This window comes from Anolis carolinensis, chromosome 4, assembly GCF_035594765.1.
Source record: "Anolis carolinensis isolate JA03-04 chromosome 4, rAnoCar3.1.pri, whole genome shotgun sequence".
Taxonomy (NCBI): Eukaryota; Metazoa; Chordata; class Lepidosauria; order Squamata; family Dactyloidae; genus Anolis; species Anolis carolinensis.
Window position 1 is genome coordinate 30,697,576 of NC_085844.1, and position 22,324 is coordinate 30,719,899.

General features: G+C 37.5%; 1 protein-coding gene across 3 annotated transcripts in view; it reads right to left on the reverse strand.

Annotated features, from left to right (window-relative positions):
• The window catches only part of esrp1 (epithelial splicing regulatory protein 1), a 44,744-nt gene that overhangs the window by 19,618 nt on the left and 2,802 nt on the right, over positions 1-22,324 (reverse strand). For all 3 annotated transcript variants that reach the window (XM_062980169.1, XM_062980168.1, XM_062980167.1), the window contains exons 2-9: positions 20,543-20,671; positions 17,164-17,277; positions 12,755-12,869; positions 6,751-6,849; positions 4,913-4,967; positions 2,970-3,080; positions 1,049-1,181; positions 924-966 (exon numbers count right to left, since the gene is read on the reverse strand). In XM_062980169.1, the coding sequence (XP_062836239.1) occupies positions 924-966; positions 1,049-1,181; positions 2,970-3,080; positions 4,913-4,967; positions 6,751-6,849; positions 12,755-12,869; positions 17,164-17,277; positions 20,543-20,671 (799 nt within the window). The remainder of the gene's footprint in view (positions 1-923; positions 967-1,048; positions 1,182-2,969; positions 3,081-4,912; positions 4,968-6,750; positions 6,850-12,754; positions 12,870-17,163; positions 17,278-20,542; positions 20,672-22,324) is intronic.

Genomic DNA, 22,324 nt, shown 5'->3' on the forward strand with positions numbered 1-22,324 from the left:
TCGATGGGCCGCATCCGGCCCCTGGGCCTTAGTTTGGGGACCCCTGATCTAAAGCATAGCAATTGCCAATGGCATTTTATTTCTAATCAGGAAATGGTCTATTTGGAGGTGTGTTTCCATGACAAGATGGGAGCAAATATGATGACTCCATAGTCCACAATGTTTGTTGACGTCATTCCCAGTTTTTATGTTCTGGCCTGGAAATATTAAGTTTGGAACACTTAACCCTAGAATGCATCTATATTGTAGAATTAAGACAGTCTGGCATTACTTTAACTGTCATGGCTCAATGCTATGGAATTCTGAGAGTTGCAGTTTGCTAAAGCACCAGCACTCTTTGGCAGAGTAGGATATAAAACTTGTAAAACTACAGCTTCCAGGATTCCATAGCATGGAGCCATGGTAGTTAAAGTGGTGTCAAGCTGCATTAATTCTACAGTGTAGATGTACTCCTAGCTAGGGAGCACAACCAGCAATCTGGAACAATGTAATCCTCACACACATAATTTTGCAACATTGGATATGGGCTAGAACAGGAGTGGGCAATGGCCAGGCTTGGGATTGTTTCCTATCAGTAAATGGAGTTCTCTTAATAAAGATTACTTTAAACTTTAACCACTAATGTCCTTGAAGGCTAGTTCATGCTCTTTTGAACTGTAGGTTTACTCTGCTAATAATTTGAAACTTCTGCAAGACGTCAAAGGAATCGCAAAACCACACACATGCTCACCTCTTTGCTGCATCCCACCCACCCTTGGAGGTTTTAAGACTTTTTAAAAAAATTGCAACAATATTGTAAAAGCTAAACATGTCACCTCTTCTATTGAGAAGTTATCTGTGTGTGGGGTGTGTGCGTGTTGTTGTGCCATTAAATGTTAACTATTTATAACTCTGAGTGGGGACGACAGTGGAAGAAAGATTACCTCCAGCAATTTTCAAGAAGTCTTCTCCTGTTGCTTTGTATACCTGGAAAAGAAGAGGGTGGGAACTATTACCCTCAGACAAAACTTTCCATCCAAACAAAAATGTCAGAGCTTGAGCAACCTACCTCAATGTACCGGTTCCCCATATGATGTTTGTGTCTCTGCAAAGCTAGGTCGCGGTGCTCTTCGCTTACGAACCTGACAAGCGCCTCTCCATTCCTCCTGCCTTGGGCATTGAGACAAAGTGCAGCCCCTCCCCTAAAACAAGCAGAAGTAGAGGTAAGTTACAAAAGCCTACCTCCTTTCCCACAAAATCTGCGCTTAACTGAATCTCCCTTTAAATGAATAAAAGGAAACACCCTTGGCTGCTGCTCAATGCATTCACACCCTCCTTTTAGAAACAGGAATAGCTGATTCTCTCATGAGAACTTCAACAACAAAGCATTTTACTTCTGTTCACACCGATTCTATTAAATCCACCGAAGCAATGTGATTTATGTAAACTGAATAACAGACACACAAAATTAGTAGGAAGCAAAGAAACAGATTTCACCTATTGCCATTTTCCAAATTAGAGGATGGAAGCTATTTACTCCTGAGCCATCAACACTGCCTCTTTAAAGTTGTTTCTACTAGAAGACAAGGATGAAAAGAATATTTGAAAATATTCAAAAAATGTGGAAAATTTGGGTTTTCAAAGGTGTTAGAAATCCAAGATCAGGAAAGTCCTAGCTGAGTGAAAAGCTGAGCAGTTTGGCAACAAAAACATTCCTTTTTGCATAGAAAATCTGTTTTTATGCCTGTATTTATTGTTGCTTTTATTGTTGTTTTTATTGTTATTTTAAAGCCAAGTGTATTATTTTAATCTGTTTCTGTAAACCGCTCCGAGCCAAACTGGGAGTAGCGGTATACAAGTTTAATAAATAAAAAAATAAAAATAAAAAATACTGTTTTCTGCTGCTGCTGTTTCCTCTAATGAACTGTTGTCTTAAAATGAAGCATTTCTGAGTAGAAAGTAACTTATTTGTAGAAAACAAACTGAAAACAGTAACTTACTTGTAGAAAACAGATTTTCCCCACTCTGATTATGTTTATAAACTGTCCACAAATCAAATGAATGGAGTGTGCATTTTACTGCATAATATTAATACCAGTAGCCTTTGAAAACTGTAGTTTTTGATGACTTTTTCACAGCAAGGAGAAAAATTGTGAAATTATCTGCTCTTGCCTGAGTTTGCAAAGATTTACAGGGTGACTGGAATATCTGAAAAAGCTAATGGTTTTTTTAAATTCAGTAAATTGCTTAGAAATGAGTCAATAAAAGATGTGCAACTTTGGAGAGTAGAAGAATGTAGATTACTTCTGTTCTTTCACATATTTTTTCAGCAAGGTTTACTGTCTTTCACATATATCTTCTGTCTTTTACAAAGGAAGAGTTTATTCCTTATTCTGTATTTTCCCAGTTCTCATTAGACTAGGAAATGCTCAATGAAATTTTGTGCTACTGTTTTCATTGTTGTTTTCCTTTCAATCTTAGTCTCAGATATCTGTATGCCACAGAGTTACTGCCTGGAAATATTATGGATTTGTCTTTCAATAAAATGTATCAGCTTCACCCCTATTGTCTAACTTTCAGCATTTCTGACTCTGATTATTTGTCTCACTGTAGAATTAATGCAGTTTGACACCCCTTGAACTGTCCTGACTCAATGCTATGGAATCCTGGAAGTTTTGCAAGGACATTAGCCTTCTCTACCAAACTGTACTAGTGCCTCACTAAACAAGGTGGTTTTTCAAGCATTGAGCTATGGCAGTTAAAGTAGTGTCAAATCAAATTCATTCTGCAGTGTAGATGCAACCTTCAGATGACCAATGAAGAATAGAACTGGGAACTTAAGTCTTCCCACCTTCCATGCTGAAGCTTGACATCAGAAGGGTTGCCCCTTCCAAAAGTTTGGAGAGAGCACATCTTTGGCTAAAAACCAAGGGAAGTCAGTTGAGAACATGGGTGAAGGTTAAAAAACATGTCCAATAGACAGAACTAACTTGGCAATATTCAAGCCTTTGAAGAACCTCGCAACGTCTTGGTCCGATGACTGCCATGGCAAGCCTCTTGCCCGGATTATGGTGTTATCATCTATGAGTTCCATTTTGCTGCTGTAAGCAAAGAGATATTAATATTTTCAAGAAACCTTTAATTCTTAATGCTAAGTAGAACAAACATGATTTTCCAACTAACTCAAATAGACAAGAGTTCTTTCAAACACTTTGCAAATAATTAAAGAGTAGGGCTTTAAGTATTTCAAATGCCAGTGGAAAAATAAAGGAAAACAAAAGCAAGTAACTGATAGTGAGCCCTACAGGGTCCTTGAGGACTATGTAAGCATAGGGTTGCTGTGATTTTTTTGGGCTGTATGGCCATGTTCCAGAAGCTTTCTCTCCTAACTTTTTGCCCACATCTGTGGCAGGCAGAGGTTGTGAGGTAGTATACTTTGGGATGATAAAGGGGTAAGAGGTAAACAATAGCCAAGTCATAGAAGGTTACATGCTGTTACTTCTTTTAAAAAGAGATGATGATGTCCAACATCGTTCTTTGTAAATATTTTAGTGAAAAGGAGGCAAATCTTATGTATGCTCACAGCAAGCAAGGTTTACTCTTTATTGCAGAGAAATTACTTGAGATGGGACTTGCCCTGCTTGGTAATCATTCTTTATTTTTAAAGTAATTGACGTAAGTGCATATTGGTGGTTTTAACAACAGGATGGGGAAAGTTGCCCTTGGGGCCAAGTGCAGCCACTCAGGTTGTGTTTGTAGTCTGCAGCCTCCTTTGGGATTATTTAGCTATAAAAGGTGACTTATCTCTTTGGAAAGCTGCATGAGCAGCAATTTGCCTCCTCAGCAGTGTTTGACATTTCAAAAAAAAAATTCTTTTCAAAGACTTCTGGGGCTCCTTCCACAGTGCTATATAATCCAGATTATCAAAGCAGATCATTCACATTATCTTATTTGAACTGGATTATATGAGTCTACACTGCCATATAATCCAGTTCAAAGCAGATAATCTGCATTTTATATGGCAGTGTAGAATGGGCCTGGCTTCTCCATATTTGTCTTTTTGGTCCCTGGACTATCCCAAGACAGAAAAATGACTCCTGGCTCTGCTAAAGTTGCTGACCCCATTTTATAATAATGATTTCAAGCTCTGAGGTATAATTCAACTATGTGCCAACAGCCCCAAGACACTGTTACCCATTTTAATGGGTAAGTTACTCTGTTCCTTTAATTGACACTCATCACTTATCCCTTATAACTAGATTTCTCTGAAGCTCCTGTAATGTCAGTTCTGGGAACTGTGCTCCATAGAACACAGTGCATGGGCTAGAATATCCTAGACTGTTACAAAGATGTGGGAGTCCTTGGCCCTACACCTGTATTCACCTTCAAATCCTATCAGCTGCAGCCAATAGTAAGGGACAATTATGAGAGTTGTAATTCAAAATTTCTGGAAGGTCAAAGGTAACTTTAATCCTAAGGAAACTTAATAGTCAGGCCCAGGTACAGGTGGCGCATCCTTTATACAAAATGTTTTGGACCAGAAGTGGAATCAATTTCTTTGGATTTTCGAATACTGGTATATGCATGGATATATAATACACACACATATACTTGATGATAGAACCCAAATCTAAACATAAATTTATTTATGTTTCATACACACCTTGGATATACAGCAAGAAAGTAATTTCATACATAGTATTATTAAGAACGTTATGCATTAAATGAAGTGTGTGTACACTGAACCATCAGAATGCAAAGCTTTCACTATCTTGGTCATCATGTGGACAATTTTGGTGTGTTCTGGATTTCATAATTCCTGATAAGAGATGCTCAACCTGTTTGAACAAGTCTCAATGAGTGTCTCCAGAAGACTGGATACAGTGTTAAAATAAACTATTGGTTTATTATAAAATATTTCAATGCAACTTACCAGGTTCCACTTTCAAATTTGTAGTTCACCCTTTCTGGATCTGAAAACCTGTGATCTACAAAACACAGCATCTGATTAGTTCCACTTTTAGCAACATGCCTTGAGAAGAAGCTAAAACGTGTGTCACAGTGTGACCAATTAGGAAGGGAAAACAGGTCCCGAATTCAAGAACAGGTAAAAATGACACAGGTGTTGCTTGGATCAAGAGAAAAAGTTTATTTAGGCATATAGAAAAGCAATAAAAGGAAAAAAAACAGCATGTGCAGGTGGGTCTCAACTGCTTGTGTAGATAAAGATTATAGCTGATACTAGGACAATGGTTTTATATTCATCTTATCGCTATCAGTTAGCATCATCACATGATCTTTTCTAGCAATAAGGGGAGGGGATATGGCTTTGCTTGGTTTCTACATTTCCTGTTTTGAACTATGAGCATTACCTAATAACAAAAGCATGCAAGCTGGGGATAACTAAGGTTGTCTCCAAACAGCCCATCCTTTTTGTGTATGTGAATCTATCAGACTCCATTTTAGATCTTTGTTCTCAACAGAGAGAGAAAAATTAAAGGACAAGTATGAAAAACACAGTGATGTGATGGGGACCCTATTCTTCTCTACCAACACTTTCAAGACAGTTTCTCACTGTCAGAATCATTCATGTGCTGTACATTTGCCCTATAATAGCAGCTTGTATATCTACGTTTGAAGCAAATGCATTTTTAGCAAACCAAAGTCTTAACTATCAACATCAGAGCACATGCGTGGCATGTTGTTGGCATTTTCTGATGTCCTAGGTTCAGGTTTTGGCTTGGGAAAGACTGTAACTCTGCAAAACTTAAGTTAGAGCTGCTGGATCCATTCAGTACAAATAACACTCAGCTAGATCAGTGGTTCTCAATCTGTGGGTCCCTAGGTGTTTTGGTCCACAACTCCCAGAAATCCCAGCCAGTTTACCAGCTGTTAAGATTTCTGGGAGTTGAAAGGCCAAAACATCTGGGGACCCACAGGTTGAGAACAACTGGGCTAGATGGACCAAAGATCTGACAAGCCACTGTCCTATGCACTTGCAAAGTTTTGGGCCAGTCCTAACATCAGGGAACATGAGGCAACTACTACAGTTAGCAAATGCTGAATATGAGCAGAAGATGACTGATCACTCTCCTAATCCTCCTTTAGATTCTCTTCTGCTGAAAAGACTCTAGACACAGCCATATGGCTTGTTTGGCACTCCTTAAACTAGCCTGCTGCACTCAGGTGTGTTCCTGTTCATACATGTTGAAATATAAATCACCTGAACATAGAGTCTGAGCAGGCAGTCTTGGCTTTTGCTTCAAGTAGAAAATATTAGTTTATTAAAACTATGTATATCTCATTCTTTTTTAAAGGCATCAATTATTTAAAATTATTTTTAAATGATTAAAAATTTTAGCAAGTAAAATGGAGAGAGAGTGAAACACGTTAAAGTACCAGTAGTTTACAATTATTTAAAACCAAGATGTGTGTAAAACTAATCAGGTGGTCAAACTGTTTAGCAGAGAAATAAGTTTTCACTTGGTATAAAGCAATGTTGGCAGTACTTGGTTTTTAATGGGAAGGTTCTACATAACGAGGATGCCCTAGCAAATCTGGGTCTGGGCCCATCACTTTTATTTGTAATTGTGTACCTCACTTTCTAGTGAAAACTGTGACTGCCTTGACAGACTGGAGAGAGAAAGAACTTACAGCACTCAAGCACATACAAAAAATAAAGTAAGAGTCCAAAAAAGTCAACCAAAGAGTCAGAACAAAGGCACAGACTTGGCAAGAACAGGCTTCTGAAAATACAAAACACTGGCTTACTGTACGGTTCTGAAATTAACGTTAAAATGATGTTTCCCATATCTTCCACTTGAGATACTCCATGATGCTGTATTGAGTTATTCTTCTCAAGATTCAGATCTGAGCATTAGTGTTAAGTCAAAAGAATCTTAAAGACACATTTAAAACACATTTCAAACATCAAATTATGTTTCAGGAACGGCAACATGTAATTCAGTCTGTCTGCACCTTACAAGCCCATCCCTGATTTGCAAGTCACCATCAGATGCCTCCTGCACTTCCACAATTGAAAGAAAAGACTGAAACAAGCTTGGATCCCATGCAGCAATACTGGGCAATCTATGCCTTTCCAAATGTTGTTGGAACACAGGGCAAACTGGCTCAGACTGATGACAGAGGAGTCTGTAAAAAAATCTAGTATGGCACATATTCCCTATTCCTGCTGTCAAGGCTATTGGAAGAGTGCCTTTGTTTATAAACTGAACCATGATGCATTGAAGGATTGGAACAAAGGAAAAAATTCTGCTGATTCTGCCTCCTTCAACAACCCCAAAATCTAGATAATCCACTTAGAGATGTGGAGAAAAAGACCCTTCGGAAGAATGGGTGGAAGACAACACCTGCTGGTAAGATCATCCAAAAAGAAAAGCAAAGCTCAAAGGATGTTCCAATCAATGGAGCTAATTTAAAGCTTCATAAAAAAGCATGAAAGTATTAGCTATATTAATCATGTCTCCCTCTGCCTGTCCCTCAAACATAGTTATTTTTGGTGTTATTCTTCTTTACTCTAAGTAGTGTACAGGGAGTAATTGTAATGCACCAACTTATGCTTACATATTAAAATGAAATAAACCTACCATGTTTGTTCATGCATTGACATTTTTAATGAAACATTAATGAGTACAAAACAAGCTTGTTAAGTTTACTCTATATTGCTGATGGCATCTGGATACATGCAAGTTGATACAATTTTTCTATATATATTTTTACCAGTGACTGACAATAGTATCTTGTCACTGCCTGTAGCATAATGAATACTGGTTACTGTCCGCATACAACATTCTGTTCCTTCCTATTTCTTATTCCCAAATAGGCTAATGATCAAGTATTGCTCTTTAAAACAACAACCAGCAGCATTTCCACCACCTTTGGAAAACATGAAAGCAGGAATGGGAAAGGAGGATAAAGAATTCCCCCTAAGACTAGGTTAGGGAGATGAGTTCCTAAAAGGATCTGGCAAAATTGGAACACCAAAACGTCTATGTAGCTAAGCCTCCTCAGAAGTTGTCAAAGCTCCACTACATAATCCAGCAATACAAAATATTATGGCAGTGATTGTTATTATGGTCTTCAATAAATAATATAAGCTACCTGAAATTTATTCCATTCACATTTACACTTGGGAGTAAGCTGCAAAGAATATATGAATAGAAATTACAAATACACATATTTGTAAAAATGTATTTAAATATGCTTTAATGATAATGGATGGGGGAAGCAATTTTCCCTTTTCATCAGTACACAAAAATGACCTGCATTGTTGAGTCCCCCAATCTTAAAAACAGGTCCTGTTGAAAAGGCAGGTTTTATTTAAGTTCACTATTGGTTAATGTGAAAATTATGACATGCCTGATACAGACTTCTCTCATGATACACAAATGCTAGATCATTTCCAGATTTTCTGTAGCTACTTTAGGAAAAACACTACCTGTATAATTTTACATCGTTACCAAATATGTAAGAAGTTGACTTCCTTGCCTTGCATCCCAATTGACCGAAAGACACATACCACAGATTTCTGCTAAATATTGAGTCTCAAATACCATTTTCCGAAAAGACAAAGATCAAAATACTAAGTCAACTGACTCACACAGGTGTTCTTACTCCAAATATACTTGCTATTGGCTATTAAATGATTTCTACATGCCTCATTGTCAGAGGACAGGCGACTATATCTTTTAAAGGTACATGATTTATGAATAGCCATGCAAGTTTCATTCGTTCCACCTTTGAGACATTTACCACCATGAACTGGCTGAGCAAGCTCTGCAAGTAGAGAACGGCAATGAAGCAAGGCTAGGAGGTAAAGTAGAAAGATCCTGAAGATGACATATATTTACAGGTAAGTTGAAACACATAGGCATGCAATCCACACAAATCCCCCGTTCATTTGTTGGCACAAATCCTAGTTTATTTTTTGCAATGAGCTCACAAAACATTTATAGTTATGCAATACACCACAAAAGATAACATGATAGAAAACTGGCTAAAAAGGAATGTTTGTAGGAATGATGCAAGAGTTATAACAGATCAAGTAAATATGAGTCAGCAGCAATATGATGCTATGGCCAATATAATCTAACATTTAAATAGAAACAAACATACCAAGACCTCAAATTGTGCTTTCTCCACTATGGTCAAAACACAGCAAAGAGGTTGAGTATAGATATGGAAGTCCCCAGCATTCAGAGCATTGGTAGTTAAAGATACATTTTTATAAGGAAACTATGATATCATCCCATCACAGCTAGAATAGGAGTATTTTCATCAAAAGAAATGAGTTGAAAGATGATATGTTTGAGATAGTTTGGCATAATGATACCTATACATAATAAACTGGCTGAATTGACTTCAAAACTGGCAACAAAAGAGTCATTTGATATATCAATGACTTGGTTTAGTTGGGCTAAGACAATTTTTGTGGCAAAAAGAAATAACAGGGAGGTTGTCACATATATCTGCAAAATGTATCTGCAACCTCAAGTACTACACTTGGTTTACTTTCTCCAATGGCAGGACCAGCACATCTAAAAGCCCCCAAATTGTGAAGGAAACTGTTCAATTCTGCAACCAGTCATGGTATGCTACCAGAAAGACTGCATAAAAACAAACACAGCATTTAAAATGTTACTTTACAAATAAAAAATTATTTTGAGATTGAGTGTAAGCCTCACCTACCCAAAAGAGAATATAGTTTAAAAGGCCACCTATATTTGATTAACAAATGTATCCTTCATTCTCTTAAAATGAAAACATGGCAAGACATCATTTTTTATGCTTTGTGTTAAAAACAACAGAAGAAGCATAGAAGCATGTCTTAGTTCTCAGACAACATATTATAAATGACATAAGCCATGCATTCTTTCCTATTTGATTTACCACATGTGACAGAAATCTAGGAACTGTCACCTGACATCTTGCTAGATTGTATATATACTGCTATTTTATGGACTCCACGTCTATGAATTGTGCAGTAAATTATAGTTCTCAACTATTTATGAACATCATCATAGTATGTATGTTTATCTTTTCACTACACGAGAAAGAAACGTGATGTTATCCAGCAAATACCACTCTTCTTCCTAGATGCTCTACAGTTCTGACTCTTACAATATTTGTTCACTTCAAAGAAAGCATTGCTAATCCACCACTCCCCAAGAATGGTTACTATTCCTGCATCCATATTAACCAAATTAAACCTGTTTCTTATCAGCCATAAATGTGCAGTGCAAAATGCCTGTAGGCTGAAAGGCCACCAGTTTTGCATAATCTTTCTGGATGCACAAAGATTTTATTTCACTTCCCATGGATATGATTTAATTGTTGTACCAGGATGCATTCTTCCTGACCTCTGTCCACTACTGGGGACTGTTATGTAGTTCAAAAGAAGTTACAACTGCACCAGCTTGGTTGTATATGTTCTTATGATTTATTAGCAGATGGGGAACCTCCCGATTCTCTTTCTGGCTCATCTCAGATGCTTCAGATGTCTCCACACGCTGGGACATGCATGCTGGGAAGTGGAGAAATTAGGCTCTCACTACCACATCACACCAGGTTTGCATCTTTCCTGTAACTTCGTCTTAGATTACTTGGAAACATGAGCAGGAAAGAACAAAGGTACCCCCAGCCATAAACCTCTCCCCTGTGCCCTGTTACTGTTGGTGTAATAAGATAGGAAAGGGAGGAGAGACTGGTTACAAGGTGCCCTCGAACGCTAACCAGCAAACGCAAGTCTTAATGACCTTCTAGTGATACAAATATTGGGACACTCTTGCTCTACAGAAAAACAATGGGATTTAACTGGAATAAGTTAGCATCTACAAACATACATAAAATATATGTCTGGAAAATAAAGAAGGGGGCCTGAACAGTGCTAATCACTGTTAATGGGTGTGTGCACCTATGTGGATTTCTCAAAATAACAACCAGAAACCACAGTCTGCATACTGAATCTTCCAAGTGAGAATTGCCATTCTTGCAAGAAATATACTGTGACCTCTTCCCAAGATCATGGTTATGGATTGCACACATTGGGGTATGAACATTAGTATTACCATAGTACTCCAAACCCCACATTTCCTTATGGTGCTTTCTGACAGATCTAGGCTGAGGATACCAGGCTGAGCATGGCATCGTTGGTCTTTTCAACTATTCACTCCACCTTGAAATTAATACTAGGAACAAATCAACTTCCCTTGAGATACCAGTAACACATACTTCCACTGATAGTATTTTGCATGCTCTTGTTTTAAAACTGCATCACCTACATGGGGTGTATGTACAAGTGCGATATGCAAGATAAACCATGCCTGCAAGCTTTGTACCAAAATACAAATGCAGTAGAGTTCCAGTTATCCAACATAAAGGGACGGGCCAAATGACGGATAACCGGAACTGTTGGATAATAGGGAGGCCCTATTATCCAAGCCGGGGGCTTGGCAAGTTTGGAGCCTTGCTGCCTAGAGAAACAGTGTTTTTCTAGGCAGCCACTTGCAGGGGGCCTCTCCAAGCACCAGGCACCCATGGAGAGTGGCGAGAAGCTGGCACGTTGGATAATACTGTGTGTCAGTTAAGCGGAAGTCGGATAACCGGAACTCTACTGTATAAGAATTTGACAAAGGTAGAGTTTAGGAGTAACTCATTAAAAACATTTTTGAAAATCTGAGATGCATTACCACTTGTTGTAACGAACACATAATGACAGTCCTCGCCTTTCTATTTTAATGTTAACAGATTATAATTTGGGATATGGGCAATCTGTGCTCATTATTAAAAAAAACATTTTAGGCTCAGTTGGGACCCTTTTAGCTATTTATCTATTTGACCATGTGTTTAAAAATGTATTGAGGACACAATATTAAGATACCATCTTTAAAGGATAACATGCTATAATGTTTTACAGCAGTGGCAGACACTACAGTGATTTTCATTAAAGTTTGCAAGCTCTGAGGCAAAATTGCTTTATAAAGTGCCTACGTCAGAGCTCTGTTTCTTTGTCATTATTACCTACTAACATAGAAAAACTTTGGAATGCGCAGAGTTCAAGTTAACCTCCACAGATTAACCAACAGTTGTTGGCATTAGATGCTATTGGGAGAGGCTCAAAATCATAAACATGTTAGATCTAGACAATATGCACATTGGCAAGAACAAGGCTACATGATCAGACAGAAATCTTTTCAACAATAAAAAGAATGAGAAAATGAAAGCCAAATGGGTAACTGTACCAGTCCTCTGTGGCATAGTAATATCGTAAAAAGATGGCACAAAGCAATTCATAATTTCAGTGATTTAAGAGGGTCAGTTCATTTATCTCCAAAGACAAAGCCACATACAAAAATGTGATTAGAAGACCTACTCTTCTCTCTTTCTCTCCCCCCCATACCCCATGTTTTACACTGGGTACCATCTCTCCTAATAGAAAACTAAGTTGTATTTTTAAAGACACATAACTTGAAAGAAAGCTGGTACAAACATTTTCCCCCAGTATGGTGTAATAGAAAAGGTGTGGAAAACTGCGTTGTTCCAGAAGAAGTTGTTTGTTTTGGAACACATCTTCTATCAACCTTAATCAGCACAGCTTAAAAGTGTGGGGGAGGAAAGAAACTATAAATGTCAACTAATAAATAAAATACTAGCATAGTCATCTACTTTGTACAAAGCAGGAGAAACATATTCAACTTGTAGTGTTTTTAAAATTGTATGTATCATAATCTTCATCATCCCCATGACCAAAGGATACATTCTGCCATCACGTTAGCATCAAGTTTGTCAATTTCAGGTGAATCAGGACAACACTTCTTGAATTCTTTCCGGAGATCAAAAAATGAGTAGAAGCATTCCGGTAACAAGATATTCTGCAAAGTGAATTAATAATCAGCTCTGGTAAACCAAGATAATAGTTATGCCCATTTTATAGTCAGGCTGAAAGCCTGGTCACTCAACTCATGTAAAGGCCACCTATTAGTCATTCAACCATCTCAGTTTTGAAAATAAAAGGACAAGGATGGACTATTGCATGTGGCAAAACCAAAGCTAATCGCTGCAATGCAAAAAAAAAATCCATTACAATTTCACAACCATGCACAAGCAAAACCTAAACCTGTGTTAAAGAAGGCATTTTTAAGAAACAGAGGCCTAAGCCAAATTAGAGTTAGACTCATAGAAAAACTAGTTGCAACTAAAGTTAGAATGTCAGTATCAATGGGAACAGGATAGCTCAAAAGTTAGGTAAACTCTGAGTTCATTTACATTGTAGAATTAATGCAGTTTGACACCACTCTAATTATCAACGATCAATGCTAAGAAATCATGAATATTGTGGTTTTACAAGGTCTTCAGCCTTCTTTGCCTAATAATGCTGGTGCCTCACCAGACTACAAATCCCAGGATTCCATAGCATTGTACCACGGCAGTGAAGTCAAACAGCTTTACTTCTAGAGTGTAGATTCAAGCTAAGGTAATTTAATGTAGCTACTTCTGCTAGTATTAACAACTGGACAAAATAACACGTCTGCCTTTTCTGATATGTACCAGTGCTATGAAATGCCACACATACATGGCTTGAAAGTAGTGCATATAAAGGATATCTGGGTCTTCATACTCCACAAACCAAAGATGAGTTATTGTGCGATGCGACAGCCAAAAAAGTCAATGGAATTGTGAGTTGCCTCAACAGGTCTATGATGTTTCGATTGAAGGAAGAAATAGTGCCACTGTCACTCATATCTGTTTTGCTGGAAGCACACCTGGAATACTATGTCCAGAAGAATATTTTTAAGTTGGAAAATATCTAAAGGTCACCAAGATGATCAAAGATTTGGAAACCAAGTCATATAAAGAAGTTGAGTACATCTGGCTTGGGGAAGAGGACAACAAAGCTTGTTTCTGCTGCTTCTGGGACTACAAGAAACAATGAATTCAAATTACAAAAAGGAGATTCCTAAACATGATTTTTTTTTTAACTGTAAGATCTGTTCAGATGTGGAATACTATCTTGGGGGGATGGTGGACTCTTCATCTTTCAAAGTGATATAACATCAAAACAACCTGTGTTATTCACAAAAAACAAAATCTATGAACAAATTAAATGGTGCTCATTGCAAATTAATGTCATTAAAATCCTTCTTGCTCTGTCATTTTAAATAGGTTTAAACCCTAGATAGCCTTAGGGCTTAATTTGTTATGTTTTACTAAGAAATGCCATGCTTCCACATTGTCAGCTACATAGGCTTTTAGAAAAACAAAAACCACAGTAATGTTGTATAGCTTGGAACTTAAAGGTCCCCTCTGTTTCTTTCATTTGTTGATTTTGTGTGTGTGTGTGGTTTAGAAGAATAGTGAGTACTTTCCAGGTGAATTTCACCCAACACTGGTCCCCCAGATCTGTAATATGCTGGCCAAGGGGTTTGTAGTTTAATGTGACAAGGAGAGCTGCACAGCTGCAGAAATGTTGGTCATAAATGTTTTCCCTTCTAGCTGTAAAGAGGATCTTTACATCGTATAATCAGCATTATATCATATGCCTCAAGCAAGTGCTATCTATTTATTTGCATAGCCAAGGGTGGGGAGAAGTAAAAAAAAAATGAGAGACATACTTTGGTGGCAGATTGATTTCTGTTTTGCTATACTTTGACAGGCATTTGCTTCAAGCCCTCTTACAGCCCTGGCATGTATGCATTTCAAGATGTCTGCTATACACAGAATATAGCTGGGATTGACATGATAGACAGAATGAGTTTGATAGATGTGCATGTATTATGTATTTAAATCTTGTTCAAAGAATAAAGCCCTATACTAAAAATATGAGTGTCTTTATCTGGTGGCAGGTTAGTCCCAAGTGAGACTGAATTTAGAACATGACTTCCAAGTCTTTGGAAGGGGGTTTCAATTTATATAAACTCTGTTATACTGTTTCAAGTATTAACTCACCAATAATGTTTGTCAGCAGATAGAAGATCATTTAATATTTGTGATCACAGTCAACAAGATATGGAAATGTATGGCTGGGCTGAGTTTCACTAGGTGTTGATGAAATACCACACTCTCTATTCAACATCATTGGTTAGACTGGTGACAGATGCATCTACACTATCAAATGAATGCATTTTGGCCCCACTTGAACTGCTATGGTTCAATGTTATGGAACCCTAGAAGTTGTAGTTTAGGGAGGCACCAGTATTCTTCAGCAAAGAAGGCAAAAGACCTTGAAAAACCACAGTTCGATTCGATAGCACTCACTCATGGCAATTAAAGTGGTGTCTAACTGCATTCATTCCACAGTTAGATGCATCCTTTGAGTTCATAAACATCACAGGGCATCATAGCACTCAGTTTCACAGTACTGAATGCAAAAAAGTGGAAGGTACATGAAATATTTTCATCAGGCAACAAGAAAGAAAAGACTAGAATAAAAATGATCCAAATTCATGAATTAAATGAACATAGAGCAAATTGAGGTTTGCTTTGAACAGATAGATATGGTCGTGAATTCTAGTTCTTCAAAATATGTTCTCGGTTGAGTGACATACATGAAAATAGTCAAAGGATTCAGACAATATAACTGTAGCATAACTGTTTTGTAAGAAAAGGCATATATGGAGTTGGTTTCTAAAAAGGTACCAAATCAAAAAAATTGAAATGTGAGTTATAAATGGCAGCATATTGTTGGCCGTATCAAAATGTATCAAATCACTTTGGTATAGGACTTGGAAAACTGCATTTTATTGCAAAAGAATGCAAATCTTCAGCACGTTTTTTCCAATTTCTGTAAATTTTGTTCAGATGAATTTTGGAAATAAGCTCCCCATATAAAGTCTTTTTAGAGAATAATAGTGCCTTTATAACATGCATGGGTAAACTTCAACTCCCAGAACTCCCAGCCAGCTTACCGGCTGTTAGGAATTCTGGGAGCTGAAGTCCAAAACACCTGGAGGGCCAAAGTTTGCCCATGCATGTGTAATAAGGAAATGAAGGAAATTGATAAAATTGATAAATTGATCAAATAAATTGGTCTTGCTTTCTATTTTCACTTTTGTCTTAAACCATAAATGCTCAAATATGAAAAAATGTAGTTATAGAGGTATTTCTTTTACTAGAATATTAGCTATAACATTAGCAATTACAACAAACACATACAACAAACACATTTTGAAAACAAGCACCGTTTGCTACCTGAATTTCAAGAAAAACAACGTGTGAAAGGTGTGGAGTACAGATTTAATCTCAAGAGACTATGTACCATCTTCACGTGTGACTACGCAACACATATGCAACTGTCTATACATTTCTGATACAGATATCGAATAATGCAAGAATGACTCCATTGGGACAGCATTCTTTTAAAGTATCAACAATGGCATTTTTTTCTTTATACTATTTATACACATAACATAATTTACTCTAATACATTTGTACAGAGACACCATATTTGATTATAACAATTCCAGGGGAATTTACAAAATTCCTATTAAACATCAAAATAGGTTATGATTTTACAAATTAAGCACCAAAACATGTTATACAACAATTTTGACAGAAAAAGTAGTTCAATACGCAGTAATGTTATGTTGTAATGACTGTATTTACGAATTTAGCACAAAAATATCACGATATATTGAAAACATTGACTATAAAAATGCCTTGGATAATCCAGAATGTTGCATAAGTGAGTCTTGGATAAGTGAGACTCTACTGTAACAAAAATAATGTAGTTGCTACAAGCCTATATTCTGCTCACCATTACATTAGAAAACCTGACAACAGTTGTGCTTGATGTCTAAACTCAGTTCTCACTTCAACTAATACAAAATACAACTATGTATAGAAGATCAAACCAACAGTCTGCTTTGTAACTTCTTAGAATTCCCAAAATATTATGTAAATAACTGAAACATCAGTAATTTCACTGGCAGTAGACAATTATGAAAAGCAATTAGCAGAGCTTGAGAAAATTATTTTAATCATAATTCCCACAACCCTCAGCTAACATGGCTAACATATTGGCAGGTTTAGTATGGGAACTGTCATTCAAAAATAGCTTTTGCACACTGAATGTAGACAACAAGAAATATCACCATGAACACTCAAGTTTGAAAATAATTGAATTACACAACTAGGAGGACAGAATTGAAGGAATTACCATTTTCTTACCTTTTTGGAGGCTTCAGGATGGAGAACCTGCCTAATATGAAGTTGCCCATCAGTACAGAGACAGAAGGAAGTGCCTACACCGATATTTAGTTCATTGCTCACAGATTGATTAAACTAAAAAGGACAAACAAACAAAAAAAGAGAGGGATACATTTAGAAGGGGAAGATATACTTTCAACACACTTTCAGCTGGAGTATTATTTGTGACTGGAAGGATAGGAAACATTATCATAAAGTTCTCATAAAGCGGCTTTAAAAATAAATCCTTAAAAATAAGTAAGTTATCTACACAAACATCCAATAGGTAAAGATAGTCATCAATTAATATTTGCACCAGTCAGTTCTGTTAGACATATTGATTAAAAGCAGCTCCTATTTTTCTAGCTGCAGATGTCTCTTGTATTTCTATATTGCCTTTCTTCAAACCAACTCCTTGCATCAACAACAAAAGGAGTAAATGGATTGAGAAATAACAACTTATCCACAGTCATGCAGGATATAGTGTCATCATCCAATTGTAGTCTATAGGTATCAGCCTCCTTCTTTTCCATATATGGAAAGTAATAACAATCTATTTTACAAGGTTGGGATAATATAAGAGAAACACTTTATAGTTAGGGAACCTTAATTAAAGAACCAGGTTTCTTTTTTTCTTATTCTTTCTTTTTTTGGAAAATTGTCCATTACAACATTTGAAAGTACGATAGCTACCAGCTAACATAGTTGCCAGCAATATTTACTTTTTTTTAGCAATGGTGAAATTCCAAAAGTAATAGAACATATAAATTTCTGAACTGATATAATTGGCATTGTTTTGTAGTTTTTTCTTTAAAATTATGTTTTGAAATTTAAGGGCAGTTCTAAAGCATTTTGACAGAAAGTTTAATGTTCTTTTTCTTATCAGGCTGACATTTTACAAAAGGAAGCTAAAATAATGCAGCAAGTTACTTTTCAAAAAACTAATGAATAGAGGAAATAAACCACATTTTAAAAGTAACTTTTATAGTTTATTATACAAATTACCAGAGAACTAGCAGTTAAAATGCAAAGTGTGAGTGCTCAATCATTTTGTCTAGAGGTAACCAGAAACTTTAAAAAGGTGGTTAGAGGCCAAATAAATTACACCTGATTTTTAAGTTGGGTTTTTTGGAAGGTGGTAAAACTAACACTGAAGAAATGGAAGAACTAGAGTAGTAAGATAGAAAGGCAACGAGCTAGCTTTGAAAAAAGAAACCTAGACACCTGAGGATGAAAAAACAGTAAATAAACTGCAAAATCCACCTTTCCATTAAGGGTGTCTTTCCCAGCAACAAGCAACTTGGGATTCTCCACTTTTTAGTTCCAAAGGTAAATCACTACGATAAACTGTTCATTGGTTGACAGAGTCATATCACAATACACATTAACTAATGTGTTCCTTGTGATATCACCAACACAGTTTTAACAACACATCTGTCATGCTCTATTCCTTCTACATCCAATTTTCATCTAGCTCCACTTCTAGTAATGTCCATTGTGCACATACACCTGGATGTGTAAGATTATGTTCCACGCATCTTAAAAAGTGAACTACAACCTATGGAAGCTTTTTGCTGCAACACAAACTAACATGATTATTTCTCTTAATATACTTCCAAATGTTCTTTAATGACAATGTCTATCATTCCCAACCCACATGTCTTAGTACAAGTGATAATGGGCACTGTAGTACAACATATAGAGGACCACCAGCTGATCATTCCTGGGAGGGCAAGTGCTGCCAATTTTAACAGGACTTCTAAACCATTAAATGTATACACTACATTGACTATTCATAATCCATTTTAAGGAGTCCTGGAGTTCTGTAGTTTGATGGGACACACAAATGAAACCAAAGAACTTTGAGAAACTTTTTTTTTCCGTGTCAGGAGCAACCTGAGTCACTTCTGGAGTGAGAGAATTGGCCATCTGCAAGGACGTTGCCCAGGGGACGCCCGGATGTTTTTGATGTTTTACCATCCTTGTGGGAGGCTTCTCTCATGACCCCGCATTGAGCTGGAGCTGATAGAGGGAGCTCATCCGCGCTCTCCCCGGGTGGGATTCGAACCTGGCAGCCTTCAGGTCAGCAACCCAACCTTCAAGTCACAAGGCTTTTATCCCCTAGGCCACCGGAGGCTCTGAAAAACTTAATCATTAAACAAGATCAATTTGGTAAGTGTAGGCTAGGAACCATAGTATCTTAGAAACTGTACTCTAGGAGGCAACAATTACCCTGTACTGTGCATTTATACTTTCATTCTGCAGACTGAGTATCCCTTATCCAAAATGATTGGGATCAGTATTTTTGATGTTTTTGGACTTTTGAATAGCTGTATTTACATATATGTAGTACATGGATATGGGATCCAAGTCTAAACATGAAATTCTCTGATGTTTGATTATGCATTCAGGAATTTTATACAGTAGAATAGTTTCAATAATTTTATGCATGAAACACAGTTTGTTTTATTGAACCACTAGAAAGCAAAGGCGTCACTATCTCAGCCACCCAAGATGGATAATTTTGGAGTATTTGAGATTTTGGAATTCTAGACAAGCAAAACCTTTTACATGATTATTTGAAAGTTCTGTTTGTAGAACTGGCAAGTAAAAAAAAATAAAAAATAAGGTGGCTATTAGAGGAACCAGCCTGGGGTTTTGAACCAGCTCAACATCCTTGTGTTCAAAGGTATTTGGAAAGAAATTAGCCCTTCTCACCCATAAGCAGATGTGAAGGCTGCTATTGGAAGAAGCTTTCCCTTGTGCCCCTGGGGCGACTGTCCATAGGTGCAGCTACACTGCAGTTTGACACCACTTTAACTGCCATGATGCACTGCTATGGAATCATGGGAGCTGTGTTAGGTGAAGCACCACCACGAGCTGGCATAGAAGGCTAAAGATGTTGTAATACTACAACTCCAGTAATTCCATAGTATCAAGACACATCAATGAGAGTAGTGTCAAACAGCAGTATTTCTACTATATAGATCAGGCATGGGCAAACTTTGGCCCTCCTGGTGTTTTGGACTTCCACAATTCCTGGCTTCACGTCCCTTAAGCGGCTGAGGGGGGAAAGGAAGGGACATGAAGCCGGGAATTGTGGAAGTCCAAAACACCAGGAGGGCCAAAGTTTGCCCATGCCTGGTGTAGATGTACCTTGTATGTAACTCAGCATTCCCTGCCCATGAAGACCCAGCAATTTTGAGTATTTATTTCAAGCAGTGGAGCCCAAACAAAAGCAGTGTGTGGAATCCTAGGTGGACGCTGGGCATTGTAATCCCAAAAAGTGACATTTCTAAAATATAGTTGAGCTTAGAAAAGGTGAAGGAAGGGCTGAAGAGCAAGTCCAGAGCCCCTTTACCTGTCTCAGCGCCTGTTCCAGCTGCGGGGCCAGGGTCAAGCTTTCTTCGGCAATATTGGTCACTTCTTGGCACTCCTGGGTCAACTCCAACTGATCAGGCCCAATCAACACTTCGTGAAGATTTCCCACCTCCAATGAATTAAAGGGAGTAAGAATGAGTATTGAAAAGTAGAAAGAAAAAGGTCAATTCTTCCTCAACCTGCCTTGTATCATTTCCCCAATATAAGGCAGATGGCAAATAGGAGTTCATTCTTGTCCTAGAATCAGAGTGGAAAGAGACCTCAAGAACCATCCAATTCAGGCCCATTCTGCCATGCAGGGTGACACAATCAAAGCAGTCCCATCTAGCTTTTGATTAAAAGCCTTCAGAGAGGGCAGAATACTCCACTGACAGGAAATGTAGGAAGAACCTCTTTTCCCAATTTGAATCCATTTCTCCATGTCTTAAGGTGCATCTAGAACAGGCATGGGCAAACTTCAGTCTAGGTGTTTTGGACTTCAACTCCCACAATTCCTAACAGCCGATAGGAATTGTGGAAGTTGAAATCCAAAACATCTAGAGGGCCAAAGTTTACCTATGCGTGGTGTAGAGGCAGCCTTAGTCTCCAGCGCAGCAGAAAACAAGCTTGACCCCTCCTCAATGTGACATCCTTTGAAATATGTAAATGTGGGTTTGAAATATGTAAACCACTATGTCAGACTACACAGAAAAGCCAATGAAATCCACAAGCATGTGGACAATTTCAACAGAAAGGAGGAAACAATGAAAATGAACAAAATATGGCTACCAGTATTAAAAAAAAACCCCTCTAAAATCAGGACAGTAAATAATCTCCTGCCCTAATCTCCAGCACTTTCCTCCTAATCCCAATTTTATTACCTTGTGTTTTTGCACATGCCTGCCTTCCCTTGCAATTTTTAATACAGTAGAGTCTCACTTATCCAACATTCTGGATTATCCAGCGCATTTTTGTAGTCAGTGTTTTCAATACATCGTGATATTTTGGTGCTAAATTTGTAAATACAGTAATTACTACGTAGCATTACTGCATACTGAACTACTTTTTCTGTCAAATTTGTTGTATAACATGATGTTTTGGTGCTTGATTTGTAAAATCATAACCTAATTTGGTGTTTAATAGGCTTCTCCTTAATCTCTCCTTGTTATCCAACATATTCACTTATTCAACGTTCTGCCGGCCCCGTTTATGTTGGATAAGTGAGACTCTACTGTAGTTCCACCTTTTGTTCTGATATCCACTGATGTATTTTATGAAGCTTTTTATTGTTAACAGTTTTAATTGTATACGTTGTTATTGTGTTCTGCTTTTATTGTTGGTTTTTGGGCTTGGTCCCCCTGTGAACCACTCTTGGGGAGATGGAGGCAAGTTATAAATTATTATTATTATTATTATTATTATTATTATTACTGTATTATAAAGAACACCACTCCGAAAACAGGGGAATTCCAGACAGGGGACAATCAGGACCAGCTAACACCTCCCAACAAAGAATTCCCCCAGGCAGGAATCAGCCAGGCCTTGAAGCTGCAAGGCTTTTCAATGCTAATTAAGGTGATTAATTGCAACATACACACTTGCCTCAAACAGACAAGAGTTCCTTCTCCCACCCTGAAATTCGAAGATATATAAACCTCCCTTGCCTAATTTCCAATATACCTCACAACCTCTGAGAATGCCTGCCACAGATGTGGGCGAAACGTCAGGAGAGAATGCTTTTGGAACATGGCCATACAGCCCAACATGGCCATGAAAGCCTTCG